The 24,967-nt window shown below is 31.2% G+C and overlaps 5 protein-coding genes across 7 annotated transcripts; 2 read left to right on the top strand and 3 right to left on the bottom strand.

Moving 5' to 3' along the window:
* Positions 1 to 5,853: 5,853 nt before the first annotated feature.
* Positions 5,854 to 7,667, top strand: LOC127250086 (uncharacterized). 2 transcript variants are annotated; one of them, XM_051273243.1, is made up of 2 exons: positions 5,854 to 6,457; positions 7,303 to 7,667. In XM_051273243.1, exons 1-2 carry the CDS (start codon positions 5,968 to 5,970, stop codon positions 7,353 to 7,355), a joined length of 543 nt encoding a protein of 180 aa, XP_051129200.1. In that variant the 5' UTR covers positions 5,854 to 5,967; the 3' UTR covers positions 7,356 to 7,667. The 2 variants fall into 2 exon arrangements, with proteins under 2 accessions (XP_051129200.1, XP_051129201.1); XM_051273244.1 differs by having other exon boundaries at positions 7,310 to 7,666.
* A 2,141-nt stretch (positions 7,668 to 9,808) lies between these two features.
* On the bottom strand, positions 9,809 to 11,919 carry LOC127250085 (pentatricopeptide repeat-containing protein At3g14730). Its single transcript, XM_051273242.1, has one exon. It carries the CDS (start codon positions 11,843 to 11,845, stop codon positions 9,971 to 9,973), a length of 1,875 nt encoding a protein of 624 aa, XP_051129199.1. The 5' UTR covers positions 11,846 to 11,919; the 3' UTR covers positions 9,809 to 9,970.
* Positions 11,920 to 13,420: 1,501 nt separating this feature from the next.
* LOC127250631 (uncharacterized) lies at positions 13,421 to 15,310 on the top strand. Of its 2 annotated transcripts, none has more exons than XM_051274016.1 (5): positions 13,421 to 13,600; positions 14,129 to 14,239; positions 14,324 to 14,394; positions 14,474 to 14,560; positions 14,829 to 15,310. In XM_051274016.1, exons 2-5 carry the CDS (start codon positions 14,131 to 14,133, stop codon positions 15,093 to 15,095), a joined length of 534 nt encoding a protein of 177 aa, XP_051129973.1. In that variant the 5' UTR covers positions 13,421 to 13,600; positions 14,129 to 14,130; the 3' UTR covers positions 15,096 to 15,310. The 2 variants fall into 2 exon arrangements, with proteins under 2 accessions (XP_051129973.1, XP_051129972.1); XM_051274015.1 differs by having other exon boundaries at positions 14,112 to 14,239.
* A 96-nt stretch (positions 15,311 to 15,406) lies between these two features.
* On the bottom strand, positions 15,407 to 17,176 carry LOC127250630 (probable WRKY transcription factor 41). The gene is made up of 3 exons (XM_051274013.1): positions 16,801 to 17,176; positions 16,579 to 16,707; positions 15,407 to 16,123 (listed from the first exon to the last, which is right to left on the bottom strand). Exons 1-3 carry the CDS (start codon positions 17,109 to 17,111, stop codon positions 15,547 to 15,549), a joined length of 1,017 nt encoding a protein of 338 aa, XP_051129970.1. The 5' UTR covers positions 17,112 to 17,176; the 3' UTR covers positions 15,407 to 15,546.
* Positions 17,177 to 19,592: 2,416 nt separating this feature from the next.
* LOC127250711 (probable polygalacturonase) lies at positions 19,593 to 23,289 on the bottom strand. The gene is made up of 6 exons (XM_051274120.1): positions 23,196 to 23,289; positions 22,352 to 23,028; positions 21,749 to 21,869; positions 21,443 to 21,617; positions 21,285 to 21,355; positions 19,593 to 20,443 (listed from the first exon to the last, which is right to left on the bottom strand). The coding sequence occupies exons 2-6, from the start codon at positions 22,691 to 22,693 to the stop codon at positions 19,803 to 19,805; spliced, it is 1,350 nt and encodes a 449-aa protein (XP_051130077.1). The 5' UTR covers positions 22,694 to 23,028; positions 23,196 to 23,289; the 3' UTR covers positions 19,593 to 19,802.
* Positions 23,290 to 24,967: the final 1,678 nt, after the last annotated feature.

The raw sequence follows: 24,967 nt of genomic DNA, 5'->3' as shown, positions 1-24,967 counted from the left end.
TTTAATTATTAAAAAATAATAGTATTTTATTAGTTAATGAATATGTGTAAAATAATTTTGACAATTTTTCTATATAAGTATAAAAAGAAAATGAATATTTTTGTAAAAGTTAATAACATTTTGATACCTATGTATTTGGTTGTGATTCCGAATAGATTGTTAATTTGACTTTTTTGTTTAAATAATATTTTTGATACGATTATAATAGAAAAAAAGTAAAATATTCCAGTTAACATACAAAAATGATTAAAAAAAAAAAAGAAAAAGAAAATCACATTGAGTTGACGATGGAATGTTATGTGATAATTGTTCACACAACATATGATGGGTGTGTTTGTCTGGGGTTTGGATTTTTAATTGGAATTTGAATAGTAAAAATTTTAAATTTGAATAGTTGTATGATGTGATATAAATAAGTGTTGATGTGATGTTTTGAATATAAAATTAATTCTTAGTATGATATAAAAAAATGAAAAATAGGTGTTTGATTTGATATTTTTTTGGGAAAAAAATGAGATGGATAGTGTATTTAAAATTCACTCCCCCAAACAAATTAATCTCAACGTATATTCTCTCACAATGTAGTAATTTTACCATTTTTTTATGTCTCATTCGAAAGTATAAATTTTTTATCATAGTAAAAAATATTATATACAAATACCAAAATATCTTTGACTTTCATAAAAATATTCATTTATGTTATATTTATAAGGACAAAAATATCAAAATTACTTTATACATTTTTACTAATTAATAAAATATTATTATTATTTTTAAGCTAAATATACACATTTGATTGGGAAGAAGAAAATATCATATGTTAATCAATAAAATATTAATATATATATTTTTTAATATTAAAAAAAATATATATATATATTAGGACGGAAAGGGTATTATATGTTAATAATACAACTTAATGCATAATCCCTCCCGTCTAAGGTTTCATTTTCCAATATAATTATTGTTATTTTAGTATGAAAATGTATTATTTTACAATAAAAGATTGCATTTAATCTATACTCTCTCCGTCCCAGATACCGTATCTATCTGCTACACTGTAGACACGGTATTTTAGGATGGGTGTAATTAGTAGATAATTAAAAATGTATTAGTGAAAATAATTATCCTATAATATAAATAATTATAAATTAAGATTAAGATAACTAATTAGTTTAATTAAAATTAAAAAAAATTAAAAAATTTAAAATGAGATTAAAGTGTGTAATCATTTTCCAAAAAATGAAAGTGACATGATACGTGGGACGGACAGAAACGGCAACGTGGACATAGTATCTGGGACGGAGGAAGTATTATTTTTAAGTAAAAAAATCAAAACTAAAATTCAAAAAATATATATATACAAATAGCAAGTAAACATACCTTAATCGTTTTAAAGAAAGTATAATACATCTTTTACCAACAAAAAATAAAAAAACACAGATGATGTAAAGAAATTAACATGAATGGTTAGTACATTAATTAGAATTAATAAGTATAGTGCTAATCTAAAATTAGTCAAATAACACATAATTTGAATTAATCAGTATGTTAATTAATAAGTATGAATATAGTATTTTAAATTAAAAAATATATATATTTGTAATACAATATTTTAAATAAATAAAGAAATTGTATATGTGATATTTTTAACAATTTTGTTTTACTAAATAATAGAAAAATATTAATCGAAAAATATGTTGGAGAGCCTAAGTCATTTTATTAAACAAAAATTAAGCGTAAGCAATCTATAAAACTTGCTTAAATATAAAAATAAAAATAAAATTTTTTAGCTCATAAATATCAACTCCTAATAAGCTGTTTGTATTGTATTTGTATTTTGTTTATCTATGTATATATATTTACAAGATATGGAGCTGCATCAATCATTTTAGTGTCGTAAATGGAGTATGTCGCAAACTAGTTTCATAAGTGAAAAATTTTCGTTGTTTTAGTCCTTCGGCGCCGGAGACGCCTACGTGGCTCGCCGGAGGCCACGTGTCCGTCGGCGGACACCTGTCGGACACGTTGATTTTATTTTTAAATTTTTTTTAAAAAAAATTATTTTTAATTTTATTTATTTTTTAAAAAGTTTTTTATTTGGTCCAATTAAAAAAATAATAAAATAATAAAAAAATCTACGTGTCCGCTAGGTCAGCGACACGTAGCGGACACGTGGATTTTATTTTATTTTATTTTTTTTAATTTTTTTTATTTGGTCCAATTAAAAAATATATAAAAAAATGAATAAAATAAAATAAAATCCACGTGTCCACCAGGTGTCGCTGACCTGAATGGACACCTGGCGGACACGTGGCTTCCGGCGAGCCACGCGGGCGTCTCCGGCGCCGGAGGACTAAAATAACGAAAATTTTTCACTTAAAGGACTAGTTTGCGACAGACTCCACTTACGGGACTAAAATGATAAGGGGTTCAATTACAGGACTAAAAAAACAGTTTACCCATATTTTTTTTAATTCGTCAAATTCATTTTTATTTTTATTTTTATTTTTAGTCCGTTTACTAAATTTACTTTATTACTATTTTTTGTACTAAATTTATTTTATTATTATTTTTTGTAAAGTCAACAAATCAAATGTAATTATTACTCTCAATTCAACATTTATTTACAATAAATACTTATTAACTTTATTATATTAGGGTTCTTCGTTTACTATAACTTCTAACTAAATTTCCACAATTACTTTCAATTATTTTTTTTATTTTTATTATTTTTATAATACAATATTTATTTTTTTAAAATTTAGTTTAATAGTAATTAATGTACCTTGTGGAATATTTTGCTATGGAATTTATCCCTATTTTGGACCACTTTTAAAAAATTGACATAAATTCAACGGAATACCTAATTGGGAGTTGGGACACGCGATTTGATATTTTTATTAATATATATATATATATATTTTAATATTATACAAAATTATGTATCTATATAGTAAAAAGTAAAATAAAATAAAATGCCAAAAGAACAAAGAGCATATTTAATTGATATTCCAAATTATTTTTATATTAAGCTATATTTATACTTTTAAAATTTATAAAATAAATCAATGGATAATATTCCTCCGTCCACTTACAAAATTTACATCTACTTTTGACGCGATATTTAAGAAATAATAGTATTTTAATTATAGTAAATAGTTAAAAGCAGTGTAATGATATTTTTGCCTTTACTTTTTTGTGTAAAAGTAATTATGTAATGTAAAGTAAGGTATTTGTGAAAAAAAAGTAGAGTATTTAATAAAATGCTAACTTTGTAATTAAACGTCCCAAAATAAAAATATGTAAACATTGTAAATGGACGGAGGGAGAATAAAATAGCTATAATTTTTAGACTCTTTTTAATTTTAATAATGTAACTAGAATAATCTTAAATGACTCTATTAAATTGTTTAATTTGATTTTATCCGTATATATACTTATTATTAATAAAATATAGCTAATAAATAAAAGAGAAAATCAAAATTTTATTAAAAATATAGTATTTAGTTTTATAAAATAATACATTCAATCATTAAACTTTTATAAAAATATATTATTTTATCTAAAAATATTAATTTAAACTTAAAATAACACTATTTATTAACTTTTCAATCAAGAATACTAAATTAAATATTTATTTTATTTCACATATTACATTAAAAATTAATTTAATATTTAAAATATCATATCAAAATTTATTTATATTGTATAAAATAATTATTTAAATTTAAATTTTATTATTTAAAACTCAAGTTATATTAAATTTTTTATTTTTTAGAGAATAAATTAAATTTAAATTCAAAACTCAATATTTACTAGTATTTCTTTTTTATCTAAAACATCAAATCAAATCAAATGTTTATTAATTTTTTTTTTCTATTTTGCACGAAAATTACTTTAATATTTAATCATCACATTAACTTTATTTTATAGGGTAAATTGTTTTTTTAGTCCCGTAATCGGACCCCTTATCATTTTAGTCCCGTAAGTAGAGCCTGTCGCAAACTAGTTCCATAAGTGAAAAATTTTTGCTGTTTTAGTCATCCGGCGCCGGAGATGCCCACGTGGCTCGCCGGATGTGACGTGTCCGCCAGGTGTCGCTGACCTGGCGGACACGTGGATTTTTTTTTTTTTTTTTAAAAAATTATTTTTAAAACTTATTTTTATTATTTTTTTTTTTTCCAATTAAAAAAAATAAAAACAAATTATCCATCAGGTGTAGCTGACTATTATTTAATTTCTATAATTATTTTTTATTCTTTAAAAAGAAATAAAATTCAAATTCAAAATTTTACTATTCATTACTTTTTTCTTCCCAAATTATCTAATCACTTACTTATTTTTTATTTACTAAAAATTAATTTAATATTCAAAATATAATATCAAATTATTATTTAAATTGAAATTTACTTTATTTAAAAGTCAAGTAAAACTATTAAATAAATCTTAAAAAGTATAAGTGCTAGTTATAAAATATAGTTGAATTTTAAATTTTAAATTGTTAGTTATTACTCCCTCCGTTCCATCGGAGTTGACTCCTTTATTAGGGACACGGTATTTAAGGCGATGATGTTTAATTAGTTAATAATAATTAGTTATGATATTATTATATTATTTTTTAATAATTAATAATATTTATATTTAAAGTAAATTTAATATATATGATTAAAAAAATTAAAATATATGTTTAAATATTTAAAAATTATATAGCAATTAAAAAATACATGCAATATGGATATCATTTTGTAGAGAATAAAATTTTCTATAATACAAGTAAATAAAAAAAAAAAAGAGATTTTTGTTTATTTATAATTAACATAAATCAATTTTATAAAAGATGTATAGTTTTAAATATAGATAAAAATATTTATTTTTTAGGAGAGAGGTAAAAATAAAGGGGTTTTAAGTAGGTCATACGTCATTTATGATGTTGTATGTTACGTAGTTAATTAAGTTGATTTATATTTGTTAGATATGTTTTGATTTCATAATTTTTACCAAAAATAGAAATGTGTCAATTGTTATGGGACAAACAAAAATAAAAATAGTGTAAAGTGTGGTGAGACGGAGGGAGTACTTTAAAACAACATATGACTAATTTGGTGTAAAAGAAACAAATCGTTATCTCTCTGATTCCTGTATTCTTACTAATTAATCTCATATAACTTTGTTGGTCATTTGATGACTTTGAAGTATCGTAACTAATTAAGAGTGATATTGTCTCATCCAATGATCAAATTGCCGATTATTTCGTCGAGTCACATAGGCCAAATATAATATAAATAAATATTGATATAATATTTTAAATATAAATTAAAATTTTCATATAATATAAACAATACTCTATCTGTCCCACTTATCGTATCTATATTTTTATTTTCGTTTGTCCTATTTATTATGTCACTTTCTCTTTTTGAAAAGAATTATACACTTCAATCTAATTTTGATTTTTTTAATTTATAAATTTTTAAATTATAATTAGAGTAATCTTAATTTTAATCTTAAATTATTTTTATTATGAGATAATTATTTTTACTAATATATTATTAATTATTTACTGATTATACCCTTTTTTTATATCTTTTTGATGTGATTTGCAAAATTTTGATTGAATTTAATATTAAAATAATATATAATAAGATGTTTTATACGACGAAAAATGTATTTTAAAAAAAAAAAAATTCACACATACACAAAATATCTTTCAAAATTGAAAATCTCATATTCTAATTCTAAATATCCAAACAAACACGCCCATATGTTTTCTTTTAAAATGAGTCTCTGGGCGCGCTGTGTATATACACATATATATATATACACACACGCGCGCGGGCGCGTGTGGGGCTAATACAGGGAGCCCGTGGGGCAATGCAACAAAATTAGGGATGACCTGAGAAATCCGCGCCTTCAAATCTCTCACTCGCCTAACCAACTCCGGTCGCACTAATTCTCCGTTGATCCAAAATGGAGAAGAAATCACTCGCCAAATCTCCACCGGACGCCGCCGCCGCCGCCGCCGATCATCTTCTATGGGACAGCGGAAGCTCGCTCTACGATTCCTTCGAGCTCAAGGCATTCGAGCAGCAGCTCGGCTCCGCCATCGCCAATTCCGCCAGAGCCTTCTCGATGCCGCACTTATCCGACCGCCGATTCCCTCCGCCGCATCGGAAGCTGACGCCGGCGTCGAAGATAACGCGCGTTCTGCAGCGCCTCATTAGATCTGTCTTCCAACGGAAAAGCGAGATCAGAAATATTAGCAACTCAACTAATTTTGCGCACGATCGAGCGAAAGAGGCTGGATTCTACTACGTGTTCTACGATAAATCCGGCTCTCTCTCGACGATTCCAGAAGGTTCGGAATGCGACGCGCTGTTGTCGCCGGAAACCAGATCGTTTGTGAGGAAAACGGCGTCGGAAAGGTACACGGCGGCGACGACGGCGACGTCGTTTAACGGTATGTACTGAACTTAATTGTTAGAATTTTATTCCATAAAATTTAGATATACTTTTTGATTAGCTTCTGGTTAATTGTACAGCAATTTGAAACTATACACAGTTTTCTTATCACTGATCAATTTACTGTTGTGATTCGTTTGATTATTAGGATTCAGTTGCATAAAATTTACACATACTTTTTGATTAGCTTCTTGTTAATCGTACAACAGTTCGAAGTTCGAATTATATACAGTTTTCTAAATCATCGATCAATTTACTGTAGCGATTCGTTTGATTAGGAACTTTTTTACCATAAATTATTGAAAAATACATCCGAATTGTTTGTTGTTTTGGTTAATTATAAGAACATCATGTGGTGTGTATTTTTGGGGACAAATATACGAAAGCGGTTGGGAGGGGAGGGAGCTTTGCAGGAATAACGTACAGTATTGTGGTGTAGGTCTCATCCATTTGACACTACCTGACATCTCTAGCTTGTCATTACATTCTTCAATTTTGGACGTTGAAATTGCATTTTTATTATTTTGTGTGTTTTGTTTGAAAATGGAATTTGTTGGGAGAAAAATCTCACCAAAAAATGCTTTGGATGTGTAACTTTGGGGGTGTTTTGTTTAGTAAAATTGTTTGAAAATATTTTTTTTTTATTATTATTATTTTAAATGTGTATAGAAAATTATGAAAGTAACATAAAAATAATGTCTCTTCACTCATTTTTTTTTAGATGAATTAATTTTTTGTGTCTGGTATGAAAACTGTGTTGATAATATAAAAATAGTATTAATATTTTGTACTGAATGAGTGATACATATGGTTCGTCTAGTGTGACTTTTCTGTCGGACCTAGTTTGCAGGGTATTAGGTTCAGCCGGGGTTTACCCGGTACGCACTTTCAGGTAGCGGCTGCGGATTCCCACATCATAAAATAATAATAATAATAATAATAATAATAATAATAATAATACTCCCTCGGTCCAAAAAGTATAGTTCTGGTAGTTGGTAAAAAGTAATGATAAATGACTTTTTTGCCCATGTGAGTATATTATTGTTAAAAGTAGTGGCAATTGTGTAATAATAATGAAAAAATAGGGATCGTTTTATGGTGATATAATTATTTATAGAAATGAGACTATTGTTTTGAAACGAACAAAAATGATAAACAAGTGTGCGTGTATATTTGTATTTTTTTTAATAATATTTGTGAGAAATTATTCTATTTAGAAATACCGAGTGACCGAATAAATGTACTTAAGTATATTAATTATTATTTTTTAAAAAAAAAAATTGTATTTTTAGAAATAGTGAAAGAACACACCTTGATGTTTCGAATTTTGATGTGATCATTTATTAAAATAAAATAATTTTTATATTTTTATTGAAAGTGGAAGTAATAACAGTATTTTTTTTAAATCTTATTTTAAAATTTCATACATAATAAATTATTGTAATGATGTTCTTTCTAAAAACTCTATTTACATAATAATTTTGTAGACTTTAGCACTATTAAATTTTTAAAAAAATATTATATTAAATATATATATTTTTTACAAAATATCATATTAAATATTAATATTTTATTATTTTTATAATTCCAAATATCTCTTCTATCTCTTGAAAATAATAACTTTGTTAATACTTGTACCTCTTTTTTCTTTTTTTTTTTCTTTTATCCCTCGATTTATGTCACTTTCATTTCTATTATCTTCTCTATTCATAATATCATAGTCTATATCATCGCTCCCTCCTTATTTTTTCTAGATTTGTTTATTTTTTATCTGGCTGTACAAGTTCACCTTTCTTTTTGTCCCCTGGTTTAGAACACTAGGTGCGTTTGACAGTTAAGTTGATAATTTTTAGCGATTAACTGATTCAATTAGCTGTTAGCTGATTCAATTAGCTGGTTTGACTAGCGGATTCAATTAGCTGTTAGCTGTTAAATGATCCAATTAGCTGGTTTGACTAGCTGATTCAATTAGCGGTTTCTATTAAAGTGTTTGGTAAAACAATGTTTGACATTAGCTGTTAATACACAGAATAACTATTAAGGACATTGATATGTTATTTTTTAAAATATTTAATTTTGTTCATTTTGATTTGAAATTTATGAGAATTTTTGTTATTAATTATTGAAAATTATAAAAATATTATAAATATTTATTTTTATTTTTATTATTTAGATCTGAAAAAATTATTTTTACTAAACAATAATAATTTTTTATTGAAATGATGTAAAATATAAAATAATAAATTTTTCTTATATATATTTTTATTATATTAATTATCTTTTAAATATATATAAATAAATTAATAATTTTTGTTTTTTATTTGATTTAGTTTTAAAAATTTATATATTTTACAAAAAAAAAAAAATTTATATGTAATAATTAATAATAGTAATTATTTTAAATTTACAAAAGTAAAAATATAATTTAATAAATTAAATATATTAAAAATAATTAATAAATACTGCTATAAAAATATTTTTATATGTATAAAATAAATAATTAAGTTTTAAAGGTAAATAAGGAATAATCAAAATTAAAATGAAAAAGCTCTTTCAAAACGCTAGTAGATGAGCTTTTAAAAAATTAGTTTTTTTAGTCCAAAAAACTCTTTCAAAAAATTAATTTACCAAACACCTAAATTAGCTTTTTGACTGGTTAAATCATTCAAAACTGTTCAATAAACTAAAAAACTCTTAAAAGAGTTGTTTCTCAAATACCCTCCGAATCATCAAATTTGATGTACAGTGAATAATTATTGTACTGATTTATACCAATTACCGATAATTAATCTTAATCAACTCATAAAAATACATCGTTACAAAATGTCGCAGCCTAAATTATTATCATGTACAATTATATTTTATACAGTAACATTTGGTAACAGTTATATGTTACTGTATAAAGTATTATCCTATGCTATTATAGGTATTTTTTATTTTTTTTAGAAGATGTATAATTGATAAATAATTAAAAATATATTAGTTAAAATAATTATTTTATAATAAAAATAATTATAAATTAAAATTGAGATAAGTAATTGATCCGATTAAAATTAAAAAAATATATATAATAAGATTAAAATGTATATTTTAAAAAAAAAAAACATAAAATAATCAACTAAATTACACGTACTAAAATAGAAACATAGATATGATAAGCTAGACGAGAGAGTATTATATTTCCAATGGTAAGTGGCTGAAGGGGAATTGATGATTGGGAATTCCCGTTGATTCCCAAATAATTGGCATAAATTTAGCTATTTTTATTTTAAAATAATAATAATAATAATAATCAATTATTTTATTAAATAATTTCTATAATTTAGTATAAAACTATATTATTTCATCTCACAAAATTAATGTGGACAAGAGTCGCCGAAACTCTCAACAACCCCAAGCAACGACTCTCTAACAAACGATCATTTTTTCAGCAAATCTGCAACATCAACTCCGGGGGCAATACAGCCCGACAAAAAGCTCCCGTCACGGCAAACCGAGCGTGAAAACATTGCTAACAACTCTCCAAGACATCGACGTTCCCGTGCTCGCGCAAACAAGCCGTGAGCAAATCCAATCCGTCGTAAACCAATTTCACGTCGCGACAACCGCGATCCGCGTTAAAAAATACGCTCACTCCATCACCCAGTTCGATCCAACTGCAACCCGGCGACTTCTTCACATCTTGCCGCGCCATTGCCCGCCTCAACTCGGCCACCTCTTCGTATTTCCCTGCGGCTCCTAATATATTCGACATCAATACATAATTCCCGCAATGCTCGGGATCGACCTCGAGCACCCGCCGCGTCGCAACCTCGGCGAGACCCGCATTCCCGTGAATCCGGCATGCGGACAAAAATGCCCTCCACACAACTTGATTGGGCTCGATCGGCATTTTCGAGATCAAATCGAATGCCTTGTCGAGTTTCCCGGCTCGACCGAGCATGTCGATCGCGCACGCGTAGTGTTCGATGTTGGGTTTCACGCCGTACCTCGGCTGCATTTCTTCGAATAATTCTAGCCCTCGGATCGCAAACCCTGCGTGACTACACGCTACCAAAACCCCGACGAACGACACCTCGTCGGGATCGAATCCCGCGCCGCACATCCGGGAAAATAGATCAAGCGCCTCGTCGACGAGCCCGTGCACGCCGTACCCCATGATCATAATATTCCACGACGCGTTGTCCTTGATCGTCATCGCGTCGAATATTAATCTCGCCTCCCTCAAACTCCCGGACTTCGCGTACATATCCATCATCGTGTTCCCCGTAAACGCGCCGTCGTCGCCGCCAATCCCGTTGACGATCATGTAGCAATGAATCTCCTGGCCGTGCTTCGACGCCAGCGTCGCACACGCTGGAACAGCGGCAGTGACCGTCACCGAATCTGGCCGGAACCCCGACCTTATCATCCGCTTCAAAAACCTCAATGCGCCATCGTGATCGCCGCACTGCTCGTGAACACTGATAATCGAGTTCCAAGAGTAAATATCCATATCGATCATCTTCTCGAACACCGAATTCGCGTCCGAAAGACGCCTGCATTTCCCGTACATGTCGATCAACGCGTTCGAAATCGGAACCCCTTCGCCGTACCCTGTTTTTACGGCGAACGAGTGAAGTAACATCCCGCCGGAAAGTTCTCCGGCCAGCGCCAACGCCGACAGAACTCCGGTGACGGTGAATCGGTTCGGAAAAAGCTCATTGTCCATCATTTTCCTGAAAATTTCCAACGCCTTAACAAACTCACCAATCTGCACATAACCATTGATCATAGAATTCCAAATTACAGTATCATCCTTCACAGGCAATCCGTCGAACACTTTCTGTGCATCGTTCACCTGCTTGAACTTCAAATAGCTATGAACCAATGCACTGCCTACAAACACATCGAAATTCAACCTGAATTTAAGCAGCAATCCATGGATGTTTTTCAGATCCGAAATGCTAGAGCAAGCCTTAATCACGCAAGGGAAAGTAAATTTGTCTGGAGATAAACCAATTTGCCTCAATTTACAGTAGAATTCAAAAGCTTCACTGGAGAGATCATGGCTAGCCAAACCAGAAATGATGGAATTGTAGACAAACACGTTGTGCGTCTCTTTCGTCGCTTCAAAAACAGATACAGCGTCGGCAATGGAGTCGCACTTGCAGTACATATTGATGAGGCTAGTCGCGGACAGTGGGGAACCGAGATAGCCATTAACGATCATCCCTGCGTGGACTTTTCTTCCCTCGGAAAGATCCTGATTCAGCGCACACGATTGAAGCAATGCGATGGATGCTCGGAGGCTGTGAAATTGATTTGATTTGGAAGAGTATTTTCGAGAAAATTGGAGGTAATAAATTTCGCGTAGCTGAATTGCTGAAAACATGAATTTATTCATTGAAATGGAGTTTTCAGCGTAGAAGAATGGCAGCCGGAGAAAGGACCTGAAAATCGGCTGCGCCGCCGTGGACGGCGCCGGCATCGGCGAGAGGCGGTGGACGAATTATATACGCAGGACAGTGTGCGTTAAATTTATAAGTTTAAAAATATTAATTAATTATTAGTTAAATTAAATGTAGAATTTTGTTAGTTAGCTCCAAAAACTCACTAATGTCGTGTTGTTTTGTGGGTATGGATTCATGTTTTTATTATTCGGTTCCTCTAAAAATAATAAACCAAATAATTATTTTTATTTTTTTATATTTGTGACCTCTAAATGTTAATATTTATATGATTGTACTAACATTAGAAATATCCTTATATTAGTATAATTTTTTTGTTTTTACAAATGTCATTCTATTAGTATTATAAAGACACTAATGAAACTATTTTTCAAATTTTTTTTAATTTCTACTACGTTTTGATATAATAATTAATATTAATAAATGGAGTAGTTTATTTTAAGGATGACGCTGCTGTAAGGTTCAAGGCAAAGGGGTTGGGGCATAGGAAAGAGACGTGTTATAAGTGCCATGGGCAAAGGCACTATGCAAGCCAATGTCCCAATAAGCGAACTGTTATAATTTTAGAAAATGGTCAATGGGGTTATGTAGATGATGACGATGGTGATGGCGTAGTAGTTGCTGAAGATAATGATGATGTTGTTGAGGAAGTTTGTAACGAGGATCCTTTAAGTTTAGTGGTGATGCGAGCCTTGACATCTCTACCACGTGAAGATGCAAACCGTAGACAAGACGAACAACGAGAAAATTTGTTCCAGGTAGCAGGGCGTACAATATCCATGATAGTTGATTCGGGCAGCTGCACTAATGTTGTTAGTTCGTATATGGTAGAGAAGTTGTGTTTAAATACTACCGCTCATCCGAAGCCACATAGTTTACATTGGATGAGTGACGAATGAGCTGTTCGTGTGGATAAGCAAGCAAGAGTGACGTTTTCCATTGGTGGATTCAGCGATGATGTGTTTTGTGACATGTGTCCCATGACCGTATGTCATTTTCTCTTGGGACATCATTGGCAATTTGATCGGCCTGTCTTGTACAATTGATATAAAAATCAAATATCCTTTTTCTAAAGACGGTAACAAGCTGAGCATTTTTTCCCTACCATATCAATATTTATTTATATCACCTCAAACAACTATTCAAATTTAATTTTTTACTATTCATAAATCCAAACTCAAAACATCAAACCCACAAAGAAACACATCATAGCAGTTGGACTTGTGACCGTGAGGTCATGGGTTCAAATCCCGACGCCTCAGGTCACATACCACACACATGATTCGCTTAGTGTGACTTGCCCGTTGAGCATGATTTGCAGGGATTAGGTTCGACCGGAAGTTCACCCAGTGCTCGGATAGCGGCTGAGGATTCCTACTTAAAAGAAAATATTTGATCACCTACGGGTTTATAGTAGAAAATAAAATAAAAATTAATTATTGTATTTTAAATGACAAAAAAAAATCGACTTTTTTCCCTTTAATATGTGTTATATTGAATTCGGCCAAGCCCAAAACCTCAATTTAAATCCAGCCCTAATCTCAGCATCTCCATCACCAACCTTCGTCTCCAAAACTCTCTGCTATTCCCAAACATTGAACAAGTTTGCGGCGAAATTAACTCCGATCATCGTTCTGCATCCACCATCTGGAAAACTTGAAGAAACTCTGCGCGTTAATTTACGGACGCAGGTACATTATAGTGTCGCTAATTGTTTTGGAAATTCAATTTCGTTTGTTTAGTTTGTAGCGTGAGATGCTTTTTGCTACTCGGACGACCACAATAAATCGATTCGATAAAAAAATGAAGTGTGTACCAATCTGTGTTTTAATATTTGTTCGTGATTTTTTTTCAGTGTTTTAATATTTGTTCGTGTGGAATTAAGATTCTCTAGTGATTGCTTTGTGCTTGAGTTCATATTGTTAGTATTCTATTTAACGTTTCTGCAAATAAGAGGAGAAAAAAAAAAGAGGGAGGGTGGGGGGGGGGGGGGGGGGTGGGGGCGGGGATTGATAGCTTGGCTACAAGAAGATGCACTGTCTAATAAAAATGGACCATAAACTTCTGTAGCAAGCTTTTATCACAAAAATAATAATGGTGAATGGTGAAGAAATCTGTTCATTTTGGTGCATGTGTTCTTTAGTCCATTGATACACTTGAGGGGAAATCTTGTTGATATACATAATCAAAATTCATTTGCAGCTAATTGAAAACTGTAGGAATGACTAAATCGAGGTCAGAATTGAAAGGAAAATCTCAAGCTCCTCAAGAGGATTCCAAGGAACCGAAAATGGATATCAAGTCTATCCTTAAAGATATCGAGATTTTGGGTAATACACACTTGAGAATGACATACTATCTTTGCACTTGTGTTTACATCGAAGTATGTGTGTAAGCGCTGCATATAAATTCAGGGTCGACGCATATGACATGGAAACAAAAAAAGGACTTGGAGAATAAAAAGGTTGTATCCCTTGGCGGAAAGGTAAAAGATCATTCTATATCTTTATATAGTTGAATCTTTGTTTTATATACTGCATATCGACTGTGTATTTATTCAACAGCCTCTGAAGAAGCAGAGATTACCTCTTAGTGTGGCGCGAGCAACAATGAAGAAGCAAAAAGAAATGGAAGAAAAAATGTTGAAAGAGGTTTGATGAAAATTTATTTTAAGAATTTGAGGTTTCGCATTGTTTGTTGTTATCACCAAAACTCTATAGCATTTGAAATTAAAAGATGTTATAATTTGATTATCCTTAGTAGTTTATTATTTTAATTATGACACTCTTTTATTACAAAAAAAAGGGAAAAAATAAATTATTCTTCAATCTCCACCGATATTTCTAACTTTTTTTCTCAAAAATTCGATTCAATTTGTTTATTTTTTAATGGTTTTCAACAATCAATTTGTGTTCCCAGAGAGAATTGCTCGGGAGGTTTGGAGCATATAGTGGCAGTAGGCCAAGAAAAGTGGAGAGGCGTCGGCCTGAAGAAAGAATTCTGAAATCAACAGAAGGAAATTTCAGAAACGGTATCCTCGATGTGAAGCATCTATTACAGCCCACTGCTCCCCGAGTTGCTAATGACCATAGCAGGCATGGTACATTCAGCAAGGGTAAGAAAAATAAAGGCGGTAAGAAAGGACACAATAAGAAAAAGGGCTTTGGTAATAAGAAGCGACACTAGCAATATCTATCCCCAACATAGAATCGAAGATACCTATGCTAATTAATAATGATCAATCGAGGCACAACTTAGTGATGTAGTCCTATATGCTGTTGTCTGCTTCGATGTTTTGATGTCTGAAAACCCATACTTTGAAATGCTGATTCCTGATCGATGTTTTGGTTGTATATTATCAATCTTCTTGTTGGTGTAATTAAAATTGCTGTATTGCCTCATCCGAGTCTTGTTTTATGAGGTTAACATAACGGATTCTCTTGTTATTATTCTTGGTATGTATTAGGTACGATCTTTTAATATTTTACGCGAAAATCTTGGGAACAAATGAATAGATTTGGATGTTTGTTCATGCGAATAGAAAGAATACATCATAAATCTTGCTAGTAGATACATTATTGAATCCTACGTTAAATGCAGTAGAACTATTCTGTTTTATGATCTTTATTTGTTGCGACTACGAGAAGAATCCTGCCGTGTTAAATGGAAAGCCGGGATCCAGATCCGCAAGATCGAGCTGGAACTCTGTGCCTCCGATTGGGGAATTTGTTGTCGATGCATTGGCAGATATTATCTCGCAGTCGGAATGCTGATAATTGTGACCCCCCACCCCCATAGAACTCATTTCGTAGGTCGTGGGAAGTAAGTATTTCGACTCTGACGTGGCTGGAGATATAAACAGCGGCGAATTACTGCCCAACCGACTCTCGTCGAGGTTGCTGATTGGGAAGTAATAGCTGTCGACATCGTGGCTTACGTGCGGGAACGAGAATAGAGTCGGCGTCATCTCCTGAGCATCGAAGGTATCCGTACTTACTCTCAGATTAGTTTTTAAGTTCATTAGTGCCTGATTTTGTTGCATTTCTGGTTTTTCTAGTGACGACGGCGGCTCCGGAACTTCGCCAGCTGGGTAGCTGCAAGTGTGTTCCCCTTTGTACGTGACCTCGAATACCGTCGGATCCTCGTCCGAGCGCTGCACTTGCTTCGTCGCCCAGCAGCCTAGAACTGATCGGTACGTGCATCGGTAATAGCTCCTGCATACATGCATACGTCATTTTTATCGAAATCGTATATATTTACGTATATATATCTATACACACATATATATATATATAGGAAATACTTTGAGTTCTGATCGAGTGAAATTAGCTATTTGAGCTGATTTGCTCGATCAGCACTGTTTGACTCCCATTTGTAGATAAATAAATAAATAATGCGTATTCTAACAATTTAAGCTTTTAGGTGTGTCGGACATTTATATCATCTAACAAAAAACATATAAATGTGTGTTAGTTATTTATAGATATGTTGTATGAATATATTTTTTATACTAAAATTAATGATTGCATGTATTGGATTTGTACTGTGTTAGCATAATTCGTATTTTCCTGTCATTATGTGCGGCGTAATTAAATTCAGCACAGTAATTGTTGTCATATATATATATATATATATGTATATATATAACATGCACTGCAAAAATTCGAACCTCGGATATTTAGCACCGAGGATATCCTTCTGCCCGTATTTTCGCCAACTATATCCGTCGTCGGCAGGTCCTTCGAGTCCATTATCCGAGCTAACTCTCACTTGTTGTGTCCATGTAGTCTGGAGCTTTCTGCAACACATTTCAACCGAAACATCATCGATTTCAGCCGATCGAATATTCCTAAAAATTCGGGTACGATTTTATTTCGAAAGCAAGCATTACCTTTTCTTAGCTGCGCCATGATCGCGACAATCTGTTCTGTTGAGTTCATCGCTCGTAGCCTCGGAAGGTAATCGCAGACCTCTTGCAGACGACTTCGATTTAAGAATGGCGAAGGCCTTGTCGAAGGAGGAGATTATCCTCTGGAGAAGACGCAAGGCGTCGGATTCGGAGTCGGAATCGGAATCGGAAGCGAGGCAGATATGGAAACGAAGCTGCTTGGCCTTCTCCATGCCCTGATTGAGTTCGTTGATTAGCGACATGTATTCCCAGGTAACATTTCTTTTCTCCTCCATTAATGATCCTTCTTCCATTTTTTTTCTGCCTGTTTGTTCATGTGTGTGTTTTTTGTGGGGATTAATGGTGAATTGGGGTTTTGAATTTATAAGATGGGATGGAGAAGAAAAGAGTGGTGAGAGAGTTGAAGTTTTGACTGGAGAAAACGAGTGGGGGTGGGGGGGGGGTGGGGTAGGGTAGGGGTGGGGTGGACCTATAGGAAGGAGTGTGTGGAGAATTGAGGTAGTCCACCTAGTAAGTAAGTGAGACCTTCCTGTTGGATTTATGACCAATTCAAACCTTAATAAAAGTTACCCTTTTGCCTTGGTAATTTTTCTTTCTTTTTTACCCCCTCCCAACAAATGAAATAATAAGAAGTGTGTTTAGATATGATTTGGGGTGTGTTTGTTTGAGGGTTTGGATTTTGAGTCGGGATTGGAACAGTAAAAATTTTGAATTAAAATAGTTGTATGATGTGATAGAAATAGGTGTTGATGTGATATTTTGAATGTAAAATTGATTTTTAATATAATATTTGAGTTTGTTTGTTTATTATTATTTATATTATATTAACATAGATTTTGTATCAATAGTCATTAGATGTATTTTATGTGCTATATGTGGTAATGTATTTTTTGAAATTAAAATAAACAAGAGTGGCCACGTGTGTATTTATTACATGAAATTAGTAAGAAATTACTTTGAGGGGGTGGGGTGGGGTGGGGTGGACCCATATTGATGATGATGATGGATAAGTATTTATGTCCTCTTTCTCTCTCTATATTGTATATATAGAGAGAGGAGGAGAGGAGTGTTTGTGTGTGTGCTGACTAATTCAAATACAAAATATGTGTGGGGTGTGTGCGTTTATAATTAAATATATATTTATTGAGTCGACCAGAAAAGTTATCTCTTTAGACTGACATTTTTGGAATTTTGAAAAGAATAAAAAAATTATATTTGATGTGCTATTTTGTTAATATATGTTCGATGTAATGTTCTTTTAAAACAAATTATAGTATTTTTATATACAACTGATATTTTCATATGATAATATTTTTTCAGTAGAAATGAGTTTGTTAAATAAAAAGACATTTTAATCTTTTATTATTATTTTCTATTGTAAATATATTGAATTTTATAAAAGTATTATACTAATCTAATTAATTTTGAATTATTATAAATTATATATTTTAAAATATAATTAAAGTGTAATTATATTTTTTTAAAATAACAAATTAGATAGTACGAATACTTTTTTACTTTGGTTTGGATAGATGTATTTTATTAAAATTGGCAAAAGGTATATGATGAGTGGATTTATAAGTATGGTAGCAATATATATTATATCCAATTACTACAGGTAAAATGTATATATATTCCTATATTATATACTCCGCATATGTTTCTTTTGATAAATTTGTAAAAAGTTTAGTTTGAGTTTAGTACTAAAATAATGTAAAATAATGTATGAATTGATGTTTTGCAATGAAAAAGAAATGTATTATTTTCAAACGTTGAAGTCCAAATAGGAAAAATTTAAATTTTGTGTCAAAAAAACATAATAATAATAATAATAATAATAATGATAATAATAATAAATTCGTTTATAAGCTTAATTATATCAATAATTTTAAAATATATAAAATAATTTTAATACCCAAAATGCTTACGGACCCATCTAAACTGGATTTGCACAGCTTGTTTGCCCCTAATGAAGATTGAATTTTATATTATATATTTTTTATATTCAAAATATGGAATTCAAACTAATTAAATATTTAAAATATATATATATATTTATATAAATGCACGTATGAGTTGGTCAAGTATTGAATATGAAGTGCGTGTTTTTGTGGAAATTTCGTTTTCTTGAAAATGACATAAAGTTACTTACAAATGTACATATCACTATTTCACTTTTCAATTTAATAAATATACTTTTTTTTTTCCTTTTATTTAGGATTTGTCTAGTTTTACAGAGTTTTTTATTTAAATAGTCTGAAATTTATATAGATTGGATTGAGTATGAAAATTTATATAGACGGAGACAGTATATATTTTATAATATTAAAAATAAAATAAAAATATTATAAAAATAAAATGTATCAAAAAAGGATAAGAAAACAGTTGAATAAAAATTAGTGATAGAGTTATTATTATTTATTAAATAAAAATAATAAAATTATAAGTACATAAAATATTTTATTATGAATAGACTATGTATAAATTTATTAACTATAAAAGTAACCTAACATAATTTTGCCGAAGAAAAAGAAAACAATTTTGGCATGATAATTTATAAAATAAAATGATATATTTTTATTTAAATATAATAATAATAATAATAAGCACACCCTTCTTCTTGGCTTTTAAAATTTAATTAATCACAACACTAATATCCTGGAAATTCCACATCCCAGTCCAAATCTTATTCTCATTGTCTTTAATATAAAATATGGAGTAGTATATTAAATTTATTTCACTGAAATAATCATATATTAATAATAATAATAATAATAAAACTAGACTTTGTTAACCGAAACAATTTTTTACTTACTACTAACACATTTCTCAAATAAATAAATAAATCAACAGTTAATACAAAAACAAAACGTCACAAAGATGCAAAACACCAAATAAAACCATCACATAACTTAAGAAACACACCCCAAACTTCACAAAATACACACACACACACACACATATATATATATATATATATCTCATCAAGACAAATTAGAGCATGTACCTGTCTGTAAGCTGCCGATCAGCTCGGCGCACGGCGACGGGCTGACCCGGGCAGAGCCACCGCTGACCTCCGAGCACTGCCACGGCTTATTCCTCTTCCCGACGGCCTCGCCGAGGCTCACATTCGACAAACAAATTCTCGTAAACGGCGCGTTTTTGAGACCCTTAAGCAGACCCGGCTGCTGCACGCCTTCGCCCCAGATATCCTTAATCACGACGTCTTTGAGCACCGGCAGCGCGTTCGGGTCGTATTTCTCGTCGGGATGGTCGCCTACGTCGCCCGCAATCTTTATCGCAATAGCTGCATCGTCGATGTACACGTTCGAGATCGTTATGTTTCGTATCACGCCGCCCCTACCGGCGTTCGTCTTGAGATGGATTCCGACTCTCATTTTGGATAGAGTTATGTGCTCGGCGACCACGTTCTCGATCCCGCCGGATGTTTCGCTCCCAACTGCGATTCCCGCGAATGGAGACGATCCCGTTATGCGTCTTATCGTTATGTCGCGGCTGGGGCGATTGTAGGCGATCCCGTATTGATCCCAACCGCTTTTTACTGCCACCAGGTCGTCCCCCGTTGATATATACGAGTCCTCGATGCATACTCGGGTGCTCGAATCTGGTATTCGATTACATCATAACAACATTTAAATTAAGATACATTCTAAAAATCAAACTTTTATTGACAAGCAAATGAAAGGCTTTCATAAAACTTGTCGTAGAATCGAGAATTACGATACATCCAAAATACATATACATAACAACAGGAATAAACCACCGATCTGCGAGTCAAGTTCAAACATTCTAAAGCAGATTTTTACTATTCAAATTCTTTTTATCTTAAAAAATATCAAATCAAACAATTATTTTTCTTATTCTTATATTATACTATAAATTTATTATCCATTCAAAATATCACATCAATATCTATTTATATCACGTCAAATAATTATTCAAATTCCAACATTTTACTATTCAAAAATAAAAAAAACAAACACACTCTAAAGCAATTTTTGGTCAAGGGTAAAACGATCTTTTCCAGCTTCTTAGTTCGATTCGTTTGGGGAATTTATTCATCCAAATTTTTTCCCCAAAAATATCAAATCAAACACTTAATTTTTATTTTTTATATTATACTAAAAATCAATTTGACTTTCAAAACATCACATCAACACCTATTTATATCGCAACTATTCCAATTAAAAAATTTTACTATTCAAATCCCCAAACAAATATACCGGGCATCCCGTAAAAGTTAAAAAGCATAAAACTTGACCACTTAATGATTCGATCTTGAACTACTTTTCAGATAAGTCTTAAGCAAAGTCGAAACTTTCGAAGTCGATTTACTTCTGCTAATTAACAGCTCTACCGCTACATTACAGGACATTAGGCTAGGTAGAGTAAAATCAAGAAAATAGGGAATATAAAAACTATGTAGAAAACTGTTTATATCATACCGGGGTCGATTCCATCAGTGTTGGGAGAGTCGGGAGGTGCAAGAATGGTGAGATGATTAATAACAACATCGCTGCCAAACAAAGAACTTGTAATTAATTATTCACCATAAACAAGGGTTCATTGCATGACAACTCAAGAATCTAAAACGAGTCATTACCTACAATACACTGGGTGAATGTTCCAAAACGGCGAGTTCTTGAAAACTGCATTGGAAATAATTATACCTTTCGAGTTCATCAATTCAACCAGGTTCGGTCTAGTAAAGTCGAGCGTCTTTTTCCTCCACATGTTCCACCAAACTTCGCCTTGTCCATCGATCGTCCCATTTTCACCTGATAATACCCAAACAACAAAAGGAAAAAACAAATTAATTATGCCTTAAGAACTAAAACAAACTAAAAATGGCTTGATCATAATTGGTCGAGCGTTCTCACGGACGGTTGCAGGCATCAATCAAACTGACCTGTGATTATTACGTCTTCGAGCCCATCACCGTGGATTAAACTCATGTACCTTCCGCCAGGTCGTTCTCTCCCTCTCCCGTAAGATGGAAGGGGAGCTATTAATGGCCATTGCTCGGTATCCTGCAGAATTGCATATAGAATCAAAGCTAAAAGATCTTGTATATGTTTTCATGTCCATTTTCGTTTCGCTAACAAATCCGCATAACATACAACAGTATGATCAAAGATACAATTTATCAAAGTATCAACTCTTTTAGATGAAATCAAGCAAACATTATGAACATATATAACAAATCCCAATGTAATATCCCTAACACACAAAAGATCAAACAATGATGATGAATTTTGTATCCGTTTCCATGTCTATTTTCCTTTGGCTAATTGCATACCATACGATACAGCAATATGTCGGAAAAGACACAATTTATCAAAGCATTAACTCTTTTGGATGAAATCAAGCAAGCATATCACCATCACAGCTTATGAACATCACAATAACATATCGATGTAATATCCCTCACACACGAGAGATCGAAAACCAATGCAGAAACTACGGCAGGATTCACAACAAGATAACGAAAGGTCGATACGAATTGCCATACCGTTGTGGCTTTAATAACAGCATCTCTGGCTAAGAACAGCGTCATGTGGCTGGTGAGATTAAAAGGACCTGTTAAATACACTCCAGGAGGTATATAAAGAACAGTACCACCTGCCCTCTTCAAGTGCTCAATTCTGTAAATTGCTCTCCTGAAAGCTTTCGTGTTCATACTCACTCCATCACCTAAACCTCCAAAATCTGTAATCGATATATGATCTTCGCGAGTCTTCATCGGCACGATATCCGAGCAAGTTGTGACATCGGAATCCGCCGATGCAGGGAAGTTCAAAAGTAGCACAAAAACCCCCAAAAATAGGATCATTATACAATCAGAGTAACGCATATTGTGAACTGAGTTAGGGATTTGGTAGTAAAAGGGCAAAATACGAACAATTGGAGAGGATTTGAGTTGAAAAATCGGTGGATTTAGTAAAGGAGCATAATACAAGCAGAAAGCAACAAAAACGAAGGTTCGAATTCAGTGGAGCAGGATAATGCCAAAAGTGAAAACGAATTACTTCTTCATTTCTTAATCAACCTAATCAATTTTTTCGAAGCTTGATTCCAAAACCCCCGATGTTTATAGCTTTTTCCTACAGATTAACTATCCGTACAGTACAACGAACACAGTCTGAGATCCGTAACAGGCCAGCGAGAAAACTCCAAAACGAGAATCTCCTGAAACGAATCGGAACAAATCAGAAATTACAAAAACGAAATGGAGCGAAATCAACAGCAGCAAAAGCTTGAATTGAAGCAAAGCAACCGAAAACAGCAGAATTAAAAACAGGAAAACGACGAGCGATAGGAAGAGAGAAAATGCAACTAGAAATAAGCAGATTTACCTGAAAATGGCGATCAGAAAATTTCGTGGTGTTGTCTGTAAGTGATTTGGAGAGTTCGAAGACGAAGAAGAGCACATGAAAATGTGATGCAGCGAAGACTGCGAAGATGATTAAATAATTAATTATTTAATTAATTTATTAAGTAAGTTAATTAATAATATTAATTAATGGATTATTATGTGGAACGAATCGCGGAGTATGCCGCGCTGTCAGGACGGCCTCGGTCCGCCGACACAACTTCATTTTTTTTAATCCCACACATATGCATTATTATTATACTAATTATTTAATTTTTATTTTAATTATTTTTTAATATTGATTTTTTAATTAAAAAAAATGTGTTAGACTGTTTTATTTTATGATTATTAAAACAAGAAAATGTACCTTTAAAACCTATTATTTCTGTCCGGGTCTAAGATCTCATTTACTTATTGTGTGTTAATATTTAATACTCCATTCGTTTTATAAATATAATTTTAATTGGATTAGACACGAGATTTAAGAAATATTTATATTATATTGATAGTTGGTAAAAATGTATGGATAAAAGACTTTTTTGTGTTTGTATGTATATTAGTGTAAAAAGTAGTGGCAATTGTGTAATAAAAATAAAAAAGCATAGTTTTACGGTGGTATGGTTATTTATGAAAATAAGACTATTGTTTTGGAACGGACAAAAATGGTAAACAAGACTATTATATTGAGACCGGAAAAAATATTATTTATTATATCAAAACATAGTAAAAATATTATAAAAAATTATAAAAATACTTTCACTAATGTCTTATAATACTAATAAAACGATATTTGGCATACAATGATATTTTTAATGTTAATTATAATGATGCAAAAAATAAACGTGACTTTGACAGACCGAGGGAGTAAAAAATACTACAAGGTGTGTTTGGTTTGTAAATTATAAATTCTTTTTGTTTTATTGTTTTTATTGTTATAGCGATTGAATAGAATTTTTTATCAGAAAAAACATTTGTATTTTTATACATAAATGTTGCAAAATGTAGAAAATAAAATAAAGACACATTCAATGTGTATTCTTTTGGAATTTTTCTTTTGGAAATAATAATTTATTTTATAAAATTTATTTTGATTGTAATTTCAAATTGAAATCAATATTATCATATAAATAATATAAAAATAATGTTTTATAATTATTAATTGTTATTTATGAATGAATAAAATATATTGTATTAATATATATTATATTTTTTATAATATTTATAAAAAAATTGCATTTCTTAAAAATAAGATAGATAAACAAACTCATAACAGTCCCAAAATTATGTGTGTTTGTTTGTTTGGTTATAATTTAAAATAAGAGATTGACTTGAAAATTTATTTAAATTATATTTTTATAAAAATAATATATTTTCATTAAAAATTTAAACGGTGTTACTTTCTTTTATTTGAAATCAAAACACACCCTCCATTTCTATAAAGTTTTCTTTTATTATTAAATAGATTTTGTGAAATTTTCATTATTTTCGTCAAAATTTTTCAAAAAAACGTATCAAATCAAACGCTTATTTTTTATTTTTTATATTATATGAAATTTAATTTTATATTCAAAATATAATAATTTTTATTTATATCACATTATACAATTATTCAAATTCAAAATTTTTACTATTCCCAAAATCCAAACCCTTTACAAACACACCCGAAGGTTTCAATTCCTACCCACCCACTGTCATTCAATTAAGCGAATATCCATTTCTATCCTAATGACATTTAGTTTGTAAATTTTAAGCTGA

The sequence above is a fragment of the Andrographis paniculata genome, unplaced genomic scaffold (genome assembly GCF_009805555.1).
Source record: "Andrographis paniculata isolate CXL003 unplaced genomic scaffold, ASM980555v1 Contig37END, whole genome shotgun sequence".
NCBI classification, from domain to species: Eukaryota; Viridiplantae; Streptophyta; class Magnoliopsida; order Lamiales; family Acanthaceae; genus Andrographis; species Andrographis paniculata.
This window is presented reverse-complemented; position numbering and strand designations above follow the sequence as displayed.

Bases quoted from the DNA above. Each gene is read 5' to 3' on its own strand.
- LOC127250085 (XM_051273242.1), bottom strand. From the start codon at position 11,845: ATGAATAAATTCATGTTTTCAGCAATTCAGCTACGCGAAATTTATTAC.
- LOC127250631 (XM_051274016.1), top strand. From the start codon at position 14,131: ATGACTAAATCGAGGTCAGAATTGAAAGGAAAATCTCAAGCTCCTCAA. The intron at 14,395-14,473 runs GTAAAAGATCAT...TTTATTCAACAG, and splicing joins TTGTATCCCTTGGCGGAAAG to CCTCTGAAGAAGCAGAGATT. The intron at 14,561-14,828 runs GTTTGATGAAAA...TTGTGTTCCCAG, and splicing joins AAGAAAAAATGTTGAAAGAG to AGAGAATTGCTCGGGAGGTT.
- LOC127250086 (XM_051273243.1), top strand. From the start codon at position 5,968: ATGGAGAAGAAATCACTCGCCAAATCTCCACCGGACGCCGCCGCCGCC. The intron at 6,458-7,302 runs GTATGTACTGAA...TGTCGGACCTAG, and splicing joins GACGGCGACGTCGTTTAACG to TTTGCAGGGTATTAGGTTCA.
- LOC127250630 (XM_051274013.1), bottom strand. From the start codon at position 17,111: ATGGAAGAAGGATCATTAATGGAGGAGAAAAGAAATGTTACCTGGGAA. The intron at 16,708-16,800 runs GTAATGCTTGCT...AATGTGTTGCAG, and splicing joins CATGGCGCAGCTAAGAAAAG to AAAGCTCCAGACTACATGGA. The intron at 16,124-16,578 runs GTTCGAATTTTT...GCATGTATGCAG, and splicing joins CTCGGTGCTAAATATCCGAG to GAGCTATTACCGATGCACGT.
- LOC127250711 (XM_051274120.1), bottom strand. From the start codon at position 22,693: ATGCGTTACTCTGATTGTATAATGATCCTATTTTTGGGGGTTTTTGTG. The intron at 21,618-21,748 runs GTCAGTTTGATT...GGGTATTATCAG, and splicing joins CGAAGACGTAATAATCACAG to GTGAAAATGGGACGATCGAT. The intron at 20,444-21,284 runs GTATGATATAAA...ATCGAATACCAG, and splicing joins CACTGATGGAATCGACCCCG to ATTCGAGCACCCGAGTATGC.